This window comes from Electrophorus electricus, chromosome 14 (genome assembly GCF_041902795.1).
Source record: "Electrophorus electricus isolate QZ-2024a chromosome 14, ASM4190279v1, whole genome shotgun sequence".
NCBI classification, from domain to species: Eukaryota; Metazoa; Chordata; class Actinopteri; order Gymnotiformes; family Gymnotidae; genus Electrophorus; species Electrophorus electricus.
In genome coordinates this window covers 6,129,598-6,149,872 of record NC_137510.1, presented here as the reverse complement: position 1 = coordinate 6,149,872, position 20,275 = coordinate 6,129,598, and the positions used below count along the sequence as shown (strand labels likewise).

The 20,275-nt window shown below is 40.5% G+C and overlaps 1 protein-coding gene across 2 annotated transcripts; it reads left to right on the top strand.

Annotated features, from left to right (window-relative positions):
• The first annotated feature begins 815 nt into the window (after nt 1–815).
• LOC113583367 (corticotropin-releasing factor receptor 1-like) lies at nt 816–18,394 on the top strand. Of its 2 annotated transcripts, none has more exons than XM_081696847.1 (14): nt 816–1,876; nt 4,110–4,203; nt 4,595–4,639; nt 4,752–4,871; nt 11,801–11,886; nt 12,128–12,231; nt 14,625–14,745; nt 15,206–15,359; nt 15,739–15,799; nt 16,238–16,310; nt 16,606–16,691; nt 16,967–17,102; nt 17,366–17,407; nt 17,620–18,394. In XM_081696847.1, the coding sequence occupies exons 1-14, from the start codon at nt 1,823–1,825 to the stop codon at nt 17,746–17,748; spliced, it is 1,305 nt and encodes a 434-aa protein (XP_081552973.1). In that variant the 5' UTR covers nt 816–1,822; the 3' UTR covers nt 17,749–18,394. The 2 variants fall into 2 exon arrangements, with proteins under 2 accessions (XP_081552973.1, XP_026875472.3); XM_027019671.3 differs by having other exon boundaries at nt 12,125–12,231.
• The last annotated feature ends 1,881 nt before the right edge of the window (nt 18,395–20,275 follow it).

Genomic DNA, 20,275 nt, shown 5'->3' with positions numbered 1-20,275 from the left:
ACACACTCACACACACACACACACACACACACACACACACACACACACACACACACACACACACACACACACAAACAAACAAACAAAAAGCTTTTCCTGGCACCCTGTCATTTTCATTTTCATTTATTTAGGAAACAGTCAGATGAACAGTTTTATCAGCTTCTTCTTGTCCTTCACGGGAATGTACAGTTTTATCAGAAGTCAACATGCCATCTGTATCTACCTAAAGAGTTCAAAGTTCCACATTTTCTTCTCTCTCTCCTCTCCCCCTCTCTGTCTGTGCGCACGTGTGCGTGTGTGTGTGTGTGTGTGTGTGTGTGTGTGTGTGTGTGTGTGTGAAGGGTTACCTAACACATTCCGACATGTTGCAGGTGTACAATTCAGATATTACGTCCAAAGATGTGTGATCCACAATTTGTCATTTCTAAGAGCAAATGTTTGACTAAGTTGTTCAACTCAGAACAGTTAACACTTACACATAAATACTTTAATAAACACAAACACAACAATCTTGATTTCATGTCCATATTAGTCAAAACGGTTGTAAGACAGATTCTTATCACATAGGCCTTTGTAACTTTGTGAATTCTATAAATCTTTTATTCTTTCAAGAGTGTGAAACCGATTAAAACTGTCGTTTCGATTTATTATTATTATTATTATTATTGCTGTTTTTGTGAAGAACTCTGCTCTCGCAGATAATTATTAAAAGGATTGCAAACATTCTGACATGAGAGCGCTGAAGAGCCCGTCCCAGCACCTGGGTCCACCCCCTTCAGACGAGGCGACCGGGAATAGGCAAGAAAGGATCACAATACACCAATAGCTCTGGCCACGGCGAACGCTTTTTGTTTTCCCACGGACACTTGTAAGGGGGAAACGCGGTATCTATGCAAAATAAAGACGGGATGCCCGGTCGAAAGGCACTAGCGACTGATATATTTTTTGCTAATTAAATTATGAGTCGGAACGACTGGCAAATGCAGAGACCTGCGCGCTAGTGACTGGTATAAGCGAGTATTTAACGGACAATCACGCGTATCAGCGTATCAACTTTTCCTCAAAGGTTTCCGACCGAGGTTATAATTGTAACGGAAGGTCAGTTTAATTTTCAGTTTAACCGATCTTCGATTAGTTACTGAACTAAACTTGCGATGGAGGTGGTGTGGCACTAGAGCTGTTAAGTCACACAACCCGACAGTAGGTTAGAATGTTATGAGCGTAAAATGCTGTGGCATGGTTCTGTGATGGCCCTGGATACACTTTACACTGAGCCGAAATGTTTTGTTGAGTGATAACTGTCACATAGGGAAAGAAGAGAGCTCACCGAAAGAAATTAAGCCCTGCCCGAAGAAGAAGAGGACTATTTGAAATAGCTTGTCACCTGCACTAATTTACCTGCAGAGTATTACATTTTTCTAGCAGGTAGAAAGATTTTGGATGTTTCGCATTGAATTTTAATCTTCTATGCTAAAATACTTGGTTATTGTAAAAAAAAATTATTATTTTTTTCCATATCACACATCTTTACCTTATCACATTGGATTTTTGCCTCTATGAAAATTACAGGTTCCCTTCACAGTATAATACAAATTATAAACTATAAAATATTAGATCTAGATTATAATGGACCATTATTTACATATAAACCATGTAACGGCGAAAATGTTTTAAGGATCTGAGTTTTCTTCAGAAAGGTCTGCTCTAGAATGGATCAGAATGCAATGATGGAGATGTGCATCACCATCTTTGCTAAACTGAAAAAGAGAAACTAAAAAGGTCTGTTCAACCAACTAAAGACATTACTGCAGCAGCTTAACTAATGAACATATCTGCTGGGTCAATAGAGAAGAAAATGCATGTCTACTTGTTAAAGGTAAGTCTTGATTAGCTATCTTAATGGGTGAGTAGTCTACAGGTACTGACAGTTAATTAGGTGGGCTATAGCTTATTCGAGCCGAATCGAGATTGGTCTGGAGACCAAATATGAATTGTCTTGTCATGTCCTCTGGTTATTCTTTACGAACTGTCTTGGTTTGGGGCATTCAGTGGAGACCACAGATTTATCTACTATTAAGGTTTTTAAAAATTCCACCGGAATTTGTCGGAGAAATAACATGAAATGGGTAGATGCTAGATGCATTGTTGCTTTTGTGTTTGATGATATTTATTTCTTAGTTGTGAAGGTTAAAAGCAAAATTTGGATTCAGTTGATCAATGCTGTGTGCCATGATTTCACACATTTTTTGTAGGCTTAATTTGAATTCATATAGGCCTATATGGTTTTATAGTGAATGTTTTCTGGTTTCAGAACCAGTATTTACCAGTATATTTATCAGAACCAGTATAGTATTTACTCGCAATACAGGCCAACTACAGCTTGTGTTTTGGACTTCCCCGTCGCTGTTGGTCTGGTATCTTCACATAAATATTAATTACAATCTTTATTAAATAACATTTCCTGGAGCTGTCTCTTAATGAATCAGATTTGGTAAGTTCCTTTAAGCTTTAACCTTTACCAGTTTGGGCCAGTAAAGATATGTTTGCTACTGAACAGTAGTTTCAGTGCAGCAACTGGCGTTTGCTGTCATTATCTTCTTATTCACATTAATCCTACTAACATTTAACATGGGTGTGTGTGTGTGTGTGTGTGTGTGTGTGTGTGTGTGTTGGGGTTGATATCATACTTAATGCACCAATCTTAATGGAAGGCTATGGAAATCCTTACATTTTAGTCACAATCTGGAATCACATTATCCTCACAAAAGTACTGGAGTAGTAGACTAGAAAACAAGGCTACATACATTTAAATTTCAACTCCAAGCCACACTTTAAGCACACCTTGTACTGTTATGATTTGGATTACTATAGCCTGTTGGTTTATCTGTTAATTTAAACCTTGTGCAATGCCTGCACTCTCATGATGGTTTGTATTTCCCAGAATAATCTCTGTGTTATCTGTTTATACTTACTATGTATTAGGTTGGGCTAACAGACAGACAACAATGAAGTTATATATTGAGGAATTCATATAGTTTATTGATGTAACAGGCACTTAACATATTCTTGGCCAAATCTGTTGAACGAGTGATGTGTTGTTTAGTACTTCATTTTGATTAATGGAATGAATATTTAAAAAGAAATACATGTCAAATGTGAAAATGAAATACATATCAAACTTTAAAATACCAAATTTAGATTGTGTTGGCTGAGAGTGTGTGGGACCCTGGAGTATATTTTAATCATAAGCATGCTTATCTTGGGTGTGCTATTGAAATACATGCACAGACACAAAAGCACCTAGTCAGCTGCCGCGAGCATCAGTGCATGAAGCAGATAAATCTGGAACTCTGCTGTTCAGGACGGTTGGATTCGATCAGAGTTTGCCTGAACACTGGTGCAGAGTTCTTGCTCATCTATGTGCCTATACATGTCCCACCCCCCCACCCCCATTTCATAAAACAGTTAAACACACATCTCTTTCAGCTTGTCTTTACAGTGATGTATTTAATGCATCTTAGAGATGCCATGACTTATTTATTTACAAATACTGATTAATTTGTTTTTTTGTTTGTTTATCATACTGTACATTCTTATATTGTACTTTCTTTACTTCTGTGTCTTTTATAAATGGGTGCAGCAGAAATTACATTGTATAAATGTCTCCCCATCTGAAGTTTCCTTATTTCTGTCTCCGACCTTCAGATTAGGGGGAATTAAGAGTCCATCTGGAACCGGGTTTTGCTGTGTTGGGCTCGCTAATCTGAGATTGAGGGTGGGAATAGCCAGGTTTACAAGAAACTATTCCAGATAATGGTCAAATCTCTGGACTGAAAGACAAATCTAGGTCTATAGTCTGGTTTGCATTTGATAAATATGCATTTGTGAGTCTATTATAAAAGACCACGTAGATCACGTAGTAAAATTGAGCCAGTACTTGATATCATTCAGGATTGCAGTTTTCTACATATTGTAATATTCCACCAATTTTACAGTAGCCTTTTCAATAGATAGTCAGCTGAGCAATGTGCCGAGCAAACTTTTAATTTGGCCTTTTCTTTGCTCTCTCTCTATCTCTCTTGTCCTCTCTTTCTCATCCTGTTCCTCAGGTGCTGCCTGTCTTGTGTGTTGTGGTTGCCACGGTGTCAGCATCTGATCTTGCCTGCGACACAGTGCTCTTGCTGACTGCAAGAAACCACACCTGTATGTTTGTGTGTGTGTGTGTGTGTGTGTGTGTGCGCGCACATGGATTTATAAAATGCTTTAGGTCCAGATGTGATCAGATACATAGCCATCCTTGCTAAGTCACACACCTTTTTTGCTCCTCTGTCATCTGAAACATCTTTTGTTTCCTATGTTATCTCACTCTGTGGGAGCTATTTTTAGGTTTTTTAAAAGATATCAGGAGGATGATAACTCAAATAATTTGAAAGAAAATATTATATTAATTCTATAAGTTAATAGTTTCAGGGCAAAGAGAAGTTACATCACTGACATCCATACTGATTACAGACCGGTTATTAGATCATAAGTATTCATTTATAACAGCTATTTGTGCATTTGTGTTTGTTTGTTTATACCTCTATGCCTGCAGCACACTCTCTGGAGCCCTCTAATCACTCAGACAGTAATAGCTCAGGTGAGTGCCATGACCAAATTTAATAGGTGTTCCCTCAGCCAATCCGTTTCCATCCATGACTGCATGTCCTTAATCTCCCTGTGGCATGCGCGTGAGTGTTTGTTTGCATCAGGTGTATTTTGCAGAACGTCCATTGATGGCATTGGAACGTGCTGGCCGAGGAGTACGGCAGGGGACGTGGTGTCGCATCCCTGCCCGGAGTTCCTCTACGGCGTCCGATACAACACGACCAGTAAGAAAGTCACCCATTACACTTCACACACCACTAGTGCCATTGCACAGACCAATCAGAACGCAATGTGACACAGGGTCAATTTTCTTAGAACAACACTAAGCTTAAGCCTATACTAATTAATAAATTCAAGACTAGGTCAAGACTAGGCTTAATCTAAGTCCAGAAATCTGGCCCACAGTGCTCAGCAGGGCCAGTATAAATTAAGGCCACCACTTATAGTGCTACATAAGCACTCAATTGCTGGAAGAAGGTAACCTTGCAACTCTACCAGGGTACCAGAGCCATGGCTCTGATCAGCTGAAATCTGCAGAGGTTCCCCAGGACAATAACATGTTCATGTTCACGTTCTGTGTTGATAGTTTACCATGTGCCTGAACTGGCCTCTCAGCTACCCTTGGTCACCATATCATGACCTCACCCACTCTGGTAGCAACACCCCTTTTCACTCTCATTACTCTCAGTCTCTCTCTCTCTCTCTCTCTCTCTCTGTCTCTCTCTCTCACTCACACACCTACACACACACACACACTCACACACACACACACAAGGCTCTAGGTCACATATTCATACCATATTCATCTGTTTAATCTCTCCCTCTTTCTCTCTCTCATGTTGTATCTGATTTCAGGGTCACATTTGGCATCAGAGTCAAATGAAGTGTCTGCTTTGGATTAACTAAATCCTTAAAATCTTATGAAATCTCTTTTTGGTCTGTTTGTCATTTGGCAGGGAAGTAAAATTTAGGACAGGGCTGATTAATAACGTGTTTTATTCATTTTTAATGTGGTGTTTGTCTTTGACAGATCTGTGCATCTTTGAGTGTGTTGTTTACTAGTTGTTAGGTTTGTGTTTATAATTTTGGATTATGGAATATAATTAGATAAAGCATGGTGAAGCAAATGGAAAGAATACTAACAGAGACAAGAACAAGAAGTACCTGTGCCTTAGATCATTTTGATTTTATTACTTTAATCAGATCAACATTCAGTATATTACTAGCTTGGCACATCCATGTTAGACAATGTGTAGTATGTGATCAAGCAGAAAAGTATTCTTCACTGCTTTATTTAGCATTATTATTCATCAGTGTCACATAGTAATCATTCAATGAACTTAAATACACACAGAAACACAGAAATAAATATTAAAATAGAATAGAGGTACTATCCTTTGCACACTCACACTCACATGCACTTGCGCACACACATACAACTGCATACACACCCACAAACAACCAGCAGTCATTATCATAAATAAAGTCATCATAAATAAGCACTGTGTTATTAACAAACTATCATTTTGGTTAAAGATAAGATTACACAATCAATTTCATAGATTATAAAAAAGCATGTGAGCCTTTAGAAAAATGATATATCTAGTGGGCACTAACCACAGACGAAAGGTACTGCTGAACTAAATACATTTACATTTAAGGCATTTAGCAGACACTCTTAGCCAGAGTGACATACAAAAGTGATTTGTTATTTACTCATAGAAAAAATCCTAGTACAGTAGGTTTGATTCTAACATACCAATGAACTAGAATAATGTAGAATACAGGGATGAATGCTGATACCTAGAAGTGCTAGAGTTTGTTAAACAACAAACAATACCCTACAATAAGTATTAAATTAGTCAGTCAATATGGGAGCAGTGTTAGTTGTCCTTTAAATATTCTGAAAATAGATGGGTTTTCAGTCTGCGTTTGAAGACTGCAAGGCACTCAGCTGTCCGGACAGCAAGTGAGAGTTCATGCCACCATCTTGGAGCCAGGACAGAAAATAGTCTTTATGCTTGTTGTCCATGAGACCTGAAGCAAGGTATTTCAAGCCGAGCCATACTTGAGGTTCGAAGTACTCGAGGTATGGGTCGTGCTTTGACCATTGACCTCATGTATAAAGGGGCTGGTCCATTTTTGGCTTTGTAGGCAAGCATCAAGGTTTTAAATCTGATGCATGCAGCTACAGGGAGCCAATGAAAGGAGCGCAGCAGTGGAGTAACGTGTGAACTTTGGAAGATTGAAGACCAGTCGTGCTGCTGCATTCTGGACAAGTTGTAGAGGTTGATGGCTCTTAGAGGAAGACTAGCAAGTAGCGAGTTGCAGTAGTCTAGCTTTGAGATCACAAGAGACTCCACAAGCACCTGGGTAGCTTTCTGTGAAAGAAAGGGTCGAATCCTTCATATGTTACAAAGGAGGAATCTGCAAGACCGGGTTAAGTGGTGGGCTGTCATCCATGACGCAATGTCAGTCAAGCATAATGAGATACATCTGGAGACCTGCTTGTCATAGGGTGGAAAAGAAAGAAATAATTGAATGTCATCAACATAGCAGTGGTAGGAGAAACCATGAGAAGATATTACATCACCAAGAGAATGAGTATACAAAGAGAAGAGAAAGGGGCCCAATACTGAGCCCTGTCGAACACCAGTGGAGAGTCTACACGGTTTAAATGTGGATCCTCTCCATGTCACCTGATAGAACCTTCCATCCAGATAGGACTGAAACCATCTCCAAGCAGAGCCAGTCACACCAAGCCTGGAAAGAACAGAGAGAAGAATATTGTGGTTCACTGTGTCAACGGCTGCTCAGAGGTCTAGAAGAATCAAAACAGATGACTGTTTGGCAGCTTTAGCAGCATGAAGTTTCTCAGTCACTGTTATGAGGGCCGTTTCTGTAGAATGTGCCGGTTTGTAGCCAGACTGATTGGGGATCATGCAGCTGGTTCTGGGTGAGAAAGAGACAATTTATTATAAACTGCTTGTTCAAGGGCTTTTGAGAGGAAAGAGAGTAGTGATACTGGTTTGTAGTTGGTAACGCTGGAGCTGAGCTGTCAAGTGTGGCCTTCTTGAGAATTAGTAGCACTGTGGCGGTTTTGAATGCAGTAGGCATGTATCCAGAAGATAAAGAGTTGTTGATGATGACAGGTGAAAGGAAGCAGATCTCTTGTGATTGTCTGGAACAGAGTGGAAGGAATTGGATCCAGTGGACATGTAGTTGGATTGCTGGAAGTCAGGAGTTGACGAATTTCATCTGAGGAGAGAGGAGAAAAAGAAGTCACAGAATTGGAAGTGGGGAATTCACATAGGTTGGAGGAGTGGGAACAGAGGAAAAGGACTGGCGGATTGCTGCAACCTTCTCCTCAAAGAAGGTGATAAAATCTTCCAGAGTAAGAGATGAGGAAAGAGGGGAAGGATTAAGGAGAGAAGAAAAAATAGTGAAGAGCTTGCGTGGATCAGATGATGATTCAAATTTCTCTCTGTAGTGGGATGACTTTGCAGATGTTACTTCCAGTGAGAACTTGGTAAGGAGAGACTTGTATGAGTTGAGGTCTGAATCTACGTGAGATTTCCTCCACCACCTCCCTGCAGTCCTTAGTTCTCTCCTCTGGCAGCGAAGTGTTTGTTAACCAGGGGGCAGATGGGCAGGACTTAGCAGGTCTAGAGGAGAGGAGGCACAGAAGATTCATTGATGAGGAGAGTGTAGTAATGAAAGTATTTATAACTGTATCCAAAGAGAGAGAGGATAGAGAGTCAGGGTGAGGAAGGGTGGACAAAATAGTAGAAGCAAGGGAAGAAGGAGTTATGGAGTGCAGATTGCGACAGAGGGAGGAGGAACATGTTGGAGAGGACTGGATGGAAAGAGAAGGAAGGGAGAGAGAGAAGGATAGAAAGTGATGGTCTGAGAGGTGCAGAGGGGTGACTGCGATGTCTGATGTGGTGGTACGGGTTGAAGATCAGGTCCAGAACATTGCCTGCTTTGTGAGTCGGAGGAGAGTGGTTGAGGGTGAGGTCAAATGCTGTCAACAGCAGAAGGATGCAGGAGGAATGCAGCTTGTCTGATGGAAGGTTGAAGTCACCAAGGAGAATGAGTGGATTTCCTTCAATGGGGAATTGACTCAGAAGGATGTCGAGCTCATCAACAAAGTGATCTAGGGAACCTGGAAGGTGGTAGATGACAATGATATGACGTTTGGTGGGGAAAGACACTGTAATGGCATGAAATTCAAAAGAGGAGATGGAAAGTGTAGAGAAGGAAAGTGGAGTGAAAAGCCACTCTCGAGACATTAGTAAACCTGTGCCACCACCCCTGCCAAGATACCTTGGAGAATGGGTAAATGAAAAGGCAGAGGACAGGGCACCCTATGTTGCCATAGGAACCATAATGCCATGGATGGGCGAATGTGATAGAACCTTAATGCATGGCTCCTGACGCACAAAACAAAAAACTAACAAAAAAACAAGAAACAGGAAACAGAACAAAGACTAGACTGGTACAGACACAAAACAGGACACTGAACCATGTAATGGACTACAGATTGCACAAATGATACCTGGAATGGAACATAGACAGACACAGGCACAGGTACAGATACGGTCAAGGGCACAGGGATTGAAACAGATGCAGACATAGGGACTGATACAGGCACTACAACAGGAATTGGGACTTGAATAACCATAGACATTAACATAGTGTCTGGAACAGGTGAAGGGAGGAACATGGGGGTAGGAACAGGTACTGACCTGGCAGCCAGGACACCAACAAGGAGGCCTCAGAAGTCACTGACCGGCTGCATGATGTGGCCTCAGGAATCTTGAGCATCACGGGAGGCCCACGCAAAGTAGCCATTAGGGGCACAGGAGAGCCTCAAGGTGCGGCCACTGGGACTAGCCTGGCACACGGCATGAGGACAGGCCTGGCATGTAGCGTGGGAACAGGCAGATCGTCTTCCTTCAGAGTTCAGAGGCGCAGCTCTGGCAGGCAATGGGTGTAGGGGCGCAGCATCAATCAGCAGCGTGTCCAGGGGTGTGGCTGCTGATGCTGGCATGTTCAGTGACACTGCAGACTAAGTTTGAGCTTCTCAGAGGGTGCCGGACATGACCTGTGCATCCCTGAGCATGCCAGACTCAGCTTGTATGTCCCAGAGTGCACCGTACATGGCCTGTGCATCTTCAAGTGCGCCGGATGTAGCCTGTGCCTCCTCGAGCGTGCCGAGGTCCAGAAACTGGCCGTCACATTCCCCGCCAGGGTCCTGGGGCCTGTAGCACAGGGGAGCACTGAGAAAGTGAAGCTTCTGTGCAGTCCCTCAGGCCCCTAGTCCCCTCCACATGTCCCATGTGGCAGGCCTGCTGGGCCTTGAGGGCCCGATGCAGGTACATAGAGACCCACACAAAAAATACATGGACGCCTCCACCTCGGAGGTCATAGTCTTGGGCTGAGGAGCAGGATCAGGCTGGGACTCCAATAGGGAGACAGAGGAAACCTCCAACAGTGGAACAGACTCAGGTAGGCTCTTAGACATCCTTTTTTATGCTTCCTCCAGCTGGGCTTAGCTTGAACTGTTTGAGTCATTAGGGAAAGCAGGTCATTTGTAGGCTGAGTAGAAATGGTCTATTGCAGACCATTACCATATACATCTAACAGGGCTCTAATGTCAGCCATGATGCAACAAATGTGACTCTCTCCCGACCCAGAAGTATCACACTCCTAGAGCCAGTCCAGGGTGTCCACTAGCCGATGTGCAGTCAGCCTCCAGAAATGTCTGTCATCAGTAGTCCCATTAAGAAGCTTGAGGAAGTCAGATGCTTTAGTTAATAATGTCCTCTAGATCTCTGCATACTCATGTCATGCATATGGTAACTGCCAACTCCAATTTAGACGAAGTCCTCTGTAACGCTCTGAGTGCAAACAGAGATAGAGTCGCATGCAGTATGGTGAATGCAGTTTATTAGAGAACATGGATAGTCCACAGTTGTAATCCAGAAAACATAAACCAAGGTTGTACATCCAGAAAGCAGTTCACGAAGCAACCAAAACAGGGAACAAGCAAAGAGGATAATCCAATGAAACATGCAGAAATCCAAATAACCAGGGAAACACACACAATAACAACTGCACATAACATGAGTTGACGAGACTACACAACAACTGAACACAAACACGGGGTTTAACAAGGACTAACAAGATAGAAGTGATTACAATAGCAGATAATGAAACTAACTAGGGGGAAGAACCAAAAGAATCCATAACAAGGAAACAAAACCAGGAAGTAGTGGTGTTGCCGTGGGAATCGCGATGCCAGGGAGGAGCAAATGTGATGGCATATAGATTTTGTGTTTTATCTTTAATCTTATGTATATCTTATATATAGTAAATAAATATATATATATGTATATATTTGTGTGTGTGTATATATATATATGTATATATATATATATATATATATATATATATATATATATATATATATATATATATATATATATATATATATATATATATATATATATATATATATATATATATAAAGAAACCTTTTTCTGCATTCTCACCACAAAAGTTGGCATCAGAGGTTTGCAAAGGAACATCTGTTTCATTTTGGAAACAAGTCTTGTTGACTGATGATGTTAAAATATAAATTACATTTTTTTTGGTTGCAATGAGCAAAGGGATGTTTAGAGAAAAAAGTGTGCAGGGCTTCATAAAAGGAACAACTCTCCAACTGTTATACTTGCCAAAGGGGGTGTTACTAAGTACTGACCATGCAGGGTGCCCAAACTGTTGATTCAGGAACTTCTTTTGTTATTTTGAAACTGTAGAAGATATAAATTAAGTGATATTGCTCAAATTGTAACACTATATAAGGGCCCAGTCTTTCAGCAGTTAGTATCTAAGATGGGGTTAAATGTGAATCAATCATAGAAATAGCTTGGCTGCTGTCCACCTTTTCAGCATTTCAGAGATGCTCTTATCCAGTGACTTACAGATATTTATCAGTATCTAAGCATGTGTGCTTTCTGAGAACTGAATCTGTGTCCAGAGTGTTACCAGCACACCACTTCTGCTAAACAACCAGGTGAGTCACAGGACCATATCACTTTGGTAATTCTACAATTCCTCCAACTTATGTCGTCTTATTTCTCTTTAGATAAAATTTTTAGAAAGTGTCTTGCCAATGGGACCTGGGCTTCCAAAGGCAACTACTCTCAGTGCAAAGCTATTCTCAATACGCAGGTAACACACATGCAAATACAGATGTACTCACACACACTCATGCAGATCATAATGACGCTGTGGTAATGTTTGTGACCATTGTTATAATGTACTATTGAGAGAAATCAAATTTTGTGATTGTAGAAAGATGGGAAATATATATTTTTCTTCAGGACTTGATGAATATTGAGTGTGTATGTGTGTGTGTGTGTGTGTGTGTGTGTGTGTGTGTGTGTGTGTGTGTGTGTGTGTGTTTCAGAAGAAGAGCAAGCTGCATTATCAAATAGCTGTCATCATTAACTATATGGGTCATTGTTTGTCTCTGTTAACACTCCTCTTTGCTTTCACACTCTTCTTACGACTCAGGTAAGCCTAGAACCACTAAGAGTCACACTCTGGATTGATGGCATTAATATTACTAATGACCTATACAACACTAAGGGTTTTGTAACAGATTTATTATAGTATGTATTGTATGTGATGTTCTTCATATTTACATTTCTAGGTCATCTTCCATGGACATAATGTACACATACAATGTTGCACACAGCGCTTTTGAAAAAGCTTTATTAGATTTTTGATTGGTGCCTTGGCATAAGATGTTTTTTTTTCAGTTATCCAGTACATCCATGCTGTTTTCTGGTCTAGAAACCTCCATCTGGATCCCAAGGGTGTTAAACAGACAAACTAGGCCAGGCTTCTGTCTAGCCATCAGAATAACAACAATAGCTCAGACTCAAACCCCCGCACTGCAACAGTATGCTCACTCAGCAGGGTGTGTGTGTGTGTGTGTGTGCGTGTGTGTGTGTGTGTGTGTGTGTGTGTGTGTGTGTGTGTGTGTGTGTGTGTAGATATGTGTGGGTGCGTGCATGGATGCACAAGCTCTACATTATTTTGTTATGTGCTGTCTTATCTATTAGTTTTGAGTAATAAGTTATAACCTGAACACCTGAAGCATTCTCTGTTTAAGTTATTTTATTCAGTTATGGCCTTTAAGAATTCTGTGTGTTTATGGACCCCACCTCAATGGCAGCTGTTCCTCTCTAGCTGTGCCAATAGAAATTATGCATTTTACAGCTGTTTTCCCTTCTTTTTATTGTCCTTTGAATCCAGCATCAGAGTGACCCAGGGCAAGTTCTAGACTAACGCCCATCTGTGTTTGCCAAGCAGACGCAGCAATTGGCTAATCAACGTATCTCCTAAGCAACCAGTGGGTAGTCAGACTTGTAAGCATACTGTTCGCCTGAAACATGGAACTGGAATTTCATAGGCAGTCTGTCTTTCAAGGTGCAAAGAGATTTGATGAATGAACTTCATCAAAGTGGAGCACAGGCACTTGCAAGTCACTCTCCTGTGTGGTACACAAAAAACCTAGATTGGTGGGTTAGTGGTGTAATTGCTAGAGGACTGTAATGCTTTCTTAGATGCATGTTTTGCATTGACATTTGTAGATCCGGCATAGTCAAGGAAGATCCCGAAAAGGCGAAATTCAAGGCCAAGATGGAAAGAGTTCAGGGAGGGGTAATTTCAGACCTGAGAGGAAAGTTTGTTCCTGAACACTAGAGTAGTGAGATTTGGCCTTACAAGTATTAAATCTTACGATAATCCAGCGTGAAAGGATCTCATCTTGGAAAGGATCTCATCTTCTGTAGCTTCTGTTTGTAGCAAGGGTCGAAACAGGAGCTCTAGGATCTGGTAGCATACGTAATACATACCGAGAAGGCTTAGACGGTCATCCATCACCAACCCCAAAGTTCTTAGCAGTATGTGAGGGATGAACTTGTCAAGATGGCTCAATGTCCAAGGATGGATGCAAGAAAAGTAGTTGTTTATCATCTGCGAGACATGCAGCAATGGTTAGGTCTCCAGTACTAGTGGCCAACTTGCCCAAAATATCTTTTATGCTTTTCCACACAAAAAAGTGTTCAGTGACCTGAAACTACAGCAGTCATCAGGATAAAAATAATAAATAAATCTAAAATATAAATAAGGTTTGCAGTGACATTCCCCACCCCCACCCCCTGGAGCAACAGATCCGAGGTGATCACCTAATAGTTTATGTAAGATGAGTTGCATTTTTAGAGCCATGGTTTGTCCTGGGAAATGCAGCATCTCTGGGAAGTGTTATGTTCTTGTGAGTTTTACAACATGTTCATCTCCCCTTTTACTGTGGTGTGTGTGTGTGTGTGTGTGTGTGTGTGTGTGTGTGTGTGTGTGTGTGTGTGTGTGTGTGTGTGTGTGTGTGTGTGTATACATGATTGGTGGCAGGGGCAGTCAACCTTCACAGGTTTTACATTTACTCATTTTATGTGATGTACCAACAGCTAAGCATGTGAAAAGCTCATCCTCAAAAACATAATTACGCAGTCTGGAATTCCAAATTTCCAGATCTCTCCAGAACTGAAAACAACAAACATACAAACCACCACCACCAATTACTGCTGTGTTTGTTTTGTGACACACAATGGGGCATTCATACTACATGATGTAAAGTAATCAGTATTTCCAATCATAAAGACCCCCAATTTCCTCACAAATAGTCATATACAAAAACAGTAGATATTTAGACTATTTACAGACCTTTTCTTTCTTTTTTTTTGACTGGCTGACAGTGTTTCTTGATAAATAAGTGTTCACATCTGTAGTAATATGGTAATATCACTACAAATAACTACAAAAAAACAATGAAAGTGATATTCTTTATTATCTTTAGATTGTCTCTCACTCTCTGTTACTCTCTTTCTCTTTTTGTTTCTTAGGTGTATCCGTTGTCTAAGGAACATCATCCACTGGAATCTCATCTCCGCCTTCATCTTGAGAAACACCACATGGTTCATTGTTCAGCTTAGCATGAATCCTGATGTCCACGAGAGCAATGTGGTGAGAGGCTGCAATTTGGATTAGCCTGATTCAAAACCAGAAAAGAGCCTGTCATAGTAGCCAGTTTTAGCTTGGCTTCATGTGAAGTTGCTGAGTTTTACAGATTTTATTTTAATGTTCTTAAACTACCCAGTGACCCAGTGTCAGGTTTTTCTGTCTTGATTCAGTTCTTGTGTAGCAAGCTATGAAAGTGAATGTAATCTGCCCAGCCCTGCCGACCCCACCCGTATTCTCTCTCCCTCTTTGAAAGGTGATAAATAATTTTCTTTCAGATGCATGGTTAAGACAATGGTGCACAACAGAACCCTCTCCCTGTCTCCAAGTTGAATTAACAAAGTGATACCAGATCTGAAATCTTCTCAAAACATCCTCAGAAGACACTGTAAGAACAGGCCAATTCTCAAACAGCGCCCCCCTACCCTCACCCATATTTTCTCTACCTCTTCTCTTCTCTCTCTAGCTATGGTGCCGCCTGGTGACAACTGCATATAATTACTTCCACATGGCCAGTTTTTTTTGGATGTTTGGGGAAGGCTGCTACCTGCACACAGCCATCGTCTTGACATACTCCACTGACAGGCTCAAGGAGTGGATGTTCGCCTGTATCGGATGGTGTAAGACATTATGAATACTTGAGTACTCTGCTAGCATGGTTACAGCAGAAAAGCAGTTATATCACAAAGGAACAATACTACATCACTGGATAAGAAGCTGATTCATCGTGTCAGCCAAGCAAATGTACAAATATTTGGTATTTTCAGCTGGTGTGTGCTTGTTTGGGCAACAGTTATGAGAGCTGTGAGAAAATGTTTGATAAATTAAGATTGATTTTTAAAGGAACATTTAGTGGAAATTTCTGTGGAATATGTCTACTGGCCTCTGTTTAGCATAAAGTGTTTGAATGTTCATTGCTTCATTCAGGAAGAGCTGTTCTTGTTTGTAAAAGTCAAAGTCAAATTTATTTATATAGTGCTTATGATTGCTTTTTTCCAGGTATTCCCTTTCCAATTATTGTAGCCTGGGCAATTGGGAAGCTTTACTATGACAACGAGAAGTATGTCTATTTTTAATATCCAAAAAGTAAACATCTGTAAAGGTTGTTAATGCTGTTAATGTATTAGATTGCTTGGTGACTCATTAGACTGAAAGTTGTATAACTGATATTAAACAATTACATTAAGTCCATTTCTAGAAAGCCAAATAATTATATTATTACACTAAAATTTATAATCAGCTCAAAGTGATTTGGTTTAATTGCCATCTGATAGGCTTAATGTATTGAAATTAGTAAAAACAAAAAGAGCATGGTAACAAAATGCTTGGATATTTTTCTGTCTTCACTTTAAAGGACAAATCAGTTGTATGACCGTTATGACCATTTGGAGAGTTCCAGAGGAATCTTGCCTTATTCCAGAGGAAACTTGCCTAATCCTCCAGAATCTTGTAATTGTTACCATTTTTACTCTGTATCTCATGTTTTTCCAAACTTCAGGTGCTGGTTTGGGAAGAGAGCAGGCATGTACACAGACTACATTTACCAGGGCCCAATGATATTGGTGCTTATGGTGAGGACACTTTGTTGACTATATTTAAAACATGCTGTCAGCTGAATGTAAAGGTGCGGTCTCATAGAACAGTGCTGTTGTCCTGTTTATACACCTGTAATACTCACTGTTATTATATAAAATCTCACAAACTGTGCAGCATATGTCCATTCTGCTGCTTCTGCTGTCACTGTTAGGAATGGCCATCTTTTGTAAAGGTGAGATAGACTGAGATTGCATTTGCCTGCAGTTGTGCATTTTGTTGTACCCTATGTCAGAACCCCCATGACTAAATTAACTTGTCCTTGTCCTACAGATTAATTTAATCTTCCTCTTCAATATTGTGAGGATCCTCATAACCAAACTCAGGGCCTCCACCACCTCAGAAACCATTCAGTACAGGTGCATGCACAAGCACATATTCAAAACATACACACACACACACACACACACAGGTACACACACACTTGCACAAAACATGAAAACATCACACAACTACACCTGCTTAGAAACCTTTCAGTCCAAGTGCTTACACACAAAAACAGCACATAGCTCTGATCATTCCTTGGATGATGGGAATTGTTTGAACTCCTTCTAAGTTGCTTCCAAGTTTAGTTTCTCAGTTTAAGTGTCTCTCTTTGTGTTCTGGCCTCTTTTGTCCATCCATACCTCTGCAGGAAGGCAGTGAAGGCAACACTGGTTCTTCTGCCTCTGCTGGGGATCACCTACATGCTGTTCTTTGTAAACCCAGGAGAAGACGAGATCTCCCAAATTGTCTTCATCTACTTCAACTCCTTCCTCCAATCCTTTCAGGTAGGTTTTGTGTACTTGCACCACGGAGGGACAGCAAAGGTAGTAGTGTATACACAGAGGAATCAGGGCTCACAGCAAGCTGTACTACTGTAGAAACAATGGACCAACAGCAGTGGACCATTTCATATAGGACCCAAAGTCTGAATGCAGCTAAGGGTGTGATGGGTGCATTCTTTTTCTCTGTGAAACTTCCATGCTCCTATCAGGGTTCCACATTGGTATTCCTATATGCTGATGTGTTTCCTCCTCTCTCTCTCCTTCAGGGTTTCTTTGTGTCTGTGTTCTACTGTTTTCTGAACAGTGAGGTAAGTACAGCTCAGTCCTCCAGCGTTTTGTCTCACTCCTTGTGTTGTTCGCCCATGTGCTTGAGCTCAACACTGTTATGATGCTTTCACTTTGTAACGTGTATTACATTTACAATTACAGCACTTAGTAGACACTCTTGCCCAGACCAGCTTATAATTGTTTGTTTGTTTGTGTGTGTGTGTGTGTGTGTGTGTGTGTGCGTGTTTTGCAGGTGCACTCAGTGGTACGGAAGCGATGTCACCGCTGGCAGGACAAACATTCCATACGCAGAGCAAAGTCCATTCCCACCTCAACCTCCCGCCTCAGCTTCCACAGTATCAAGCAGACGACATCTGTCTGAGGGGGTGGAGCCTAGGGGTGGAGCAAGGCAGAGGGGAGGCGGGAGCATGACTTAATTATATTCAAGACAGTGATCTCCTGACTGATCTATAATTATGTATTTATTATAGATCAGTGGCTACTTTAACTGAGAAAGACAAATACCCAAAGGGATTTGCAAGGAATCAGTACATTAGTGGCACAGAGAGCCTCATGTTTGGCTAGAATCCCATCAGGCTTTGCAACAGTGCTGAGCATCCCACTGGGCAGTTACATAAAAGACTCTAATGGCAGTGCAAGCAAAGGTCACAGGTAAAGGTCACAGATAAAGGAGGAGACAGAAGGTTCTGTCACTCCAAAAGGGAGTGTTTTTCCATACACAGTCAGAGACAGCACTTTCAATCCCTCTATTACACTGGAATTATCTGACGTTTGACACCCCAAATATGAGGAAGGTCCTTGCTGAATTGTGTTCATGGGTATAATTGTTTGTTTGTGTGTGTGTGTGTGTGTGTGTGTGTGTGTGTGTGTGTGTGTGTGTGTGTGTGAAAGAGAGAGAGAGACAGAGAGAATCTTCAAAAGGTAGCAATTTTGGCCAGTTGAAGGAGGCAAAATACATGTAAATAAATGTAAATAAATAAATAAATAAATACCAGACTGACACAATCTTAAAATATTGATCTCACTCTTTTTCTTTTTTCTTATGGCAAAGAGGCATTTCAGTGCACAGTGACTGCTGTCGGTGGTTGACTATGAGCACTTACTCAAAGTATAAAACGCTCTGACATCACTGAACAGCATAGTGCTGTTTCAGCTACCCTAGCTCATAGTGATCAATGATACTGTCATTTTTGCATTTCAATGATGTTAAGGGATTTTTGTTTGGTTGGTTTTAGCATACACATTTAGTGTCTTCTGCGAATGTTTTGAGAAGATTTCTGATCTGGTATCACTTTGTTAATTCAACTTGGAGACAGGGAGAGGGTTCTGATGTGCACCATTGTCTTAACCACGCATCTGAAAGAAATTTATTTATCACCTTTCAAACAATGTTTTATTATTGATACATTTCTAATTAATTGTGTGAGTTAATATTATGAGATAGTCCACTCTTCAATCAGTTACCCACGAGCAGCAACAAAACAAAGTTTTTAACTGAAAAACAAATCAATGTTATTGATAAAACTTGTCATGTTGTGATTTTACCATGAGCAATGGAGTTTGGGGCATTTGTTTAATTTCTCTTCAGTGTTTATTGAGTTAAGTGTGAATAACCAGCTTTACATATACACAGTAGACCTGCCTGACTAGTGCATAAATCACGAATATGCATATCATGGCATGCAGAACATGCAAATAGGCCAAGCAAAGTATGCAGACCAAAACTTACTTCTGGACATACACCCCATCCACTGCCAACAAGTTCAATCAGTTGCACCTCCAACTGGAGAGTCTGTTATAACTCCATGGTACAATGATGTTAATCTTCATTATATTTTGTGTTACAATTTTGGATATCAAAGCCATCTCATTGCATTCCACAAATTTGAAAAACAACGGTAAGATTTTCCCCAAGTGTTCATTTGTGTCATTGTTATTACTGGTCTTTTACATTTACTTTCACATTTTCTGCATTTAGCAGACACTTTAGTCCAGAGAGACTTACAAACGTGCCGTATGCACAGAATCAACTAATCAAGAGTCAAAGCATTGAAGTGTAATATTCAGCACAGAAATCCAAAACATTCAGCACAATGTGCTTTGACCCACGCTAAGATGCAACAAACTGATATACTTGCTAAATTTTAAAAACATGTGTATATGCTTATCCGCTTTTCTTTTAAATAACGATTTGGTTTCAAGTTTCCTTACTTCTCAGTACGCCATTTATCTCCTGCCACTTGTTTGTAATCAATCACTTTGATTGACTGAGTTCCGCATGAAGCGATATAACGCGACTCATGACATGTAAGCTCTATGGGGCTCTTACATTGATTACATTGGTTCATCACATCGGTTGGGACAGAAGCTATCCTAGGTCCGAATTCTGTTATTGATTACCTCTACCATATACGAAGGGCTGTTACGCGACGTGACGTTGTGTGCTCTTCAGTGACATGCATCTTATCCATCCATAAATTAAAGAATGTGTCATTTTTAGGTTCGCACTATCAATTCACGTTAGTTGTTAAGTCACTTAACTTATGATCAAAGAAATGCTTACAAACCCACAAATGCAGACCAAACTAGAGTTCTGAAGAGTTAAGGAAAACATTCTAGAATAACGTGGTGATTGTAGGTGATAGTTTTATACAGCAACATAACACTGGTAGAATTCTAATGAGCTAATTCTAATTCTGCTTGAACACGCACCTAATTTTAAAAGCAAAATAATGAACAGTCTACCACTGTCGGCGCATTTGCTTCCGCTAGATTTTAGCATTCTAAACATATCATAATCATGTCCACTTGATTTCAACCATAGACTGTTAATAGTTTATGATTTCAACTGTCAGTTCCTTTTCTGAACATTGTAAGCATTCTGTAGA

Excerpts from the sequence above, each read along its gene's own strand:
- LOC113583367 (XM_027019671.3), top strand. The coding sequence starts at position 1,823 with ATGAACATATCTGCTGGGTCAATAGAGAAGAAAATGCATGTCTACTTG. Across the intron at positions 4,640-4,751 it reads CTCAGACAGTAATAGCTCAG|GTGTATTTTGCAGAACGTCC; the intron begins GTGAGTGCCATG and ends TGTTTGCATCAG. Across the intron at positions 15,360-15,738 it reads GTTCGCCTGTATCGGATGGT|GTATTCCCTTTCCAATTATT; the intron begins GTAAGACATTAT and ends GCTTTTTTCCAG.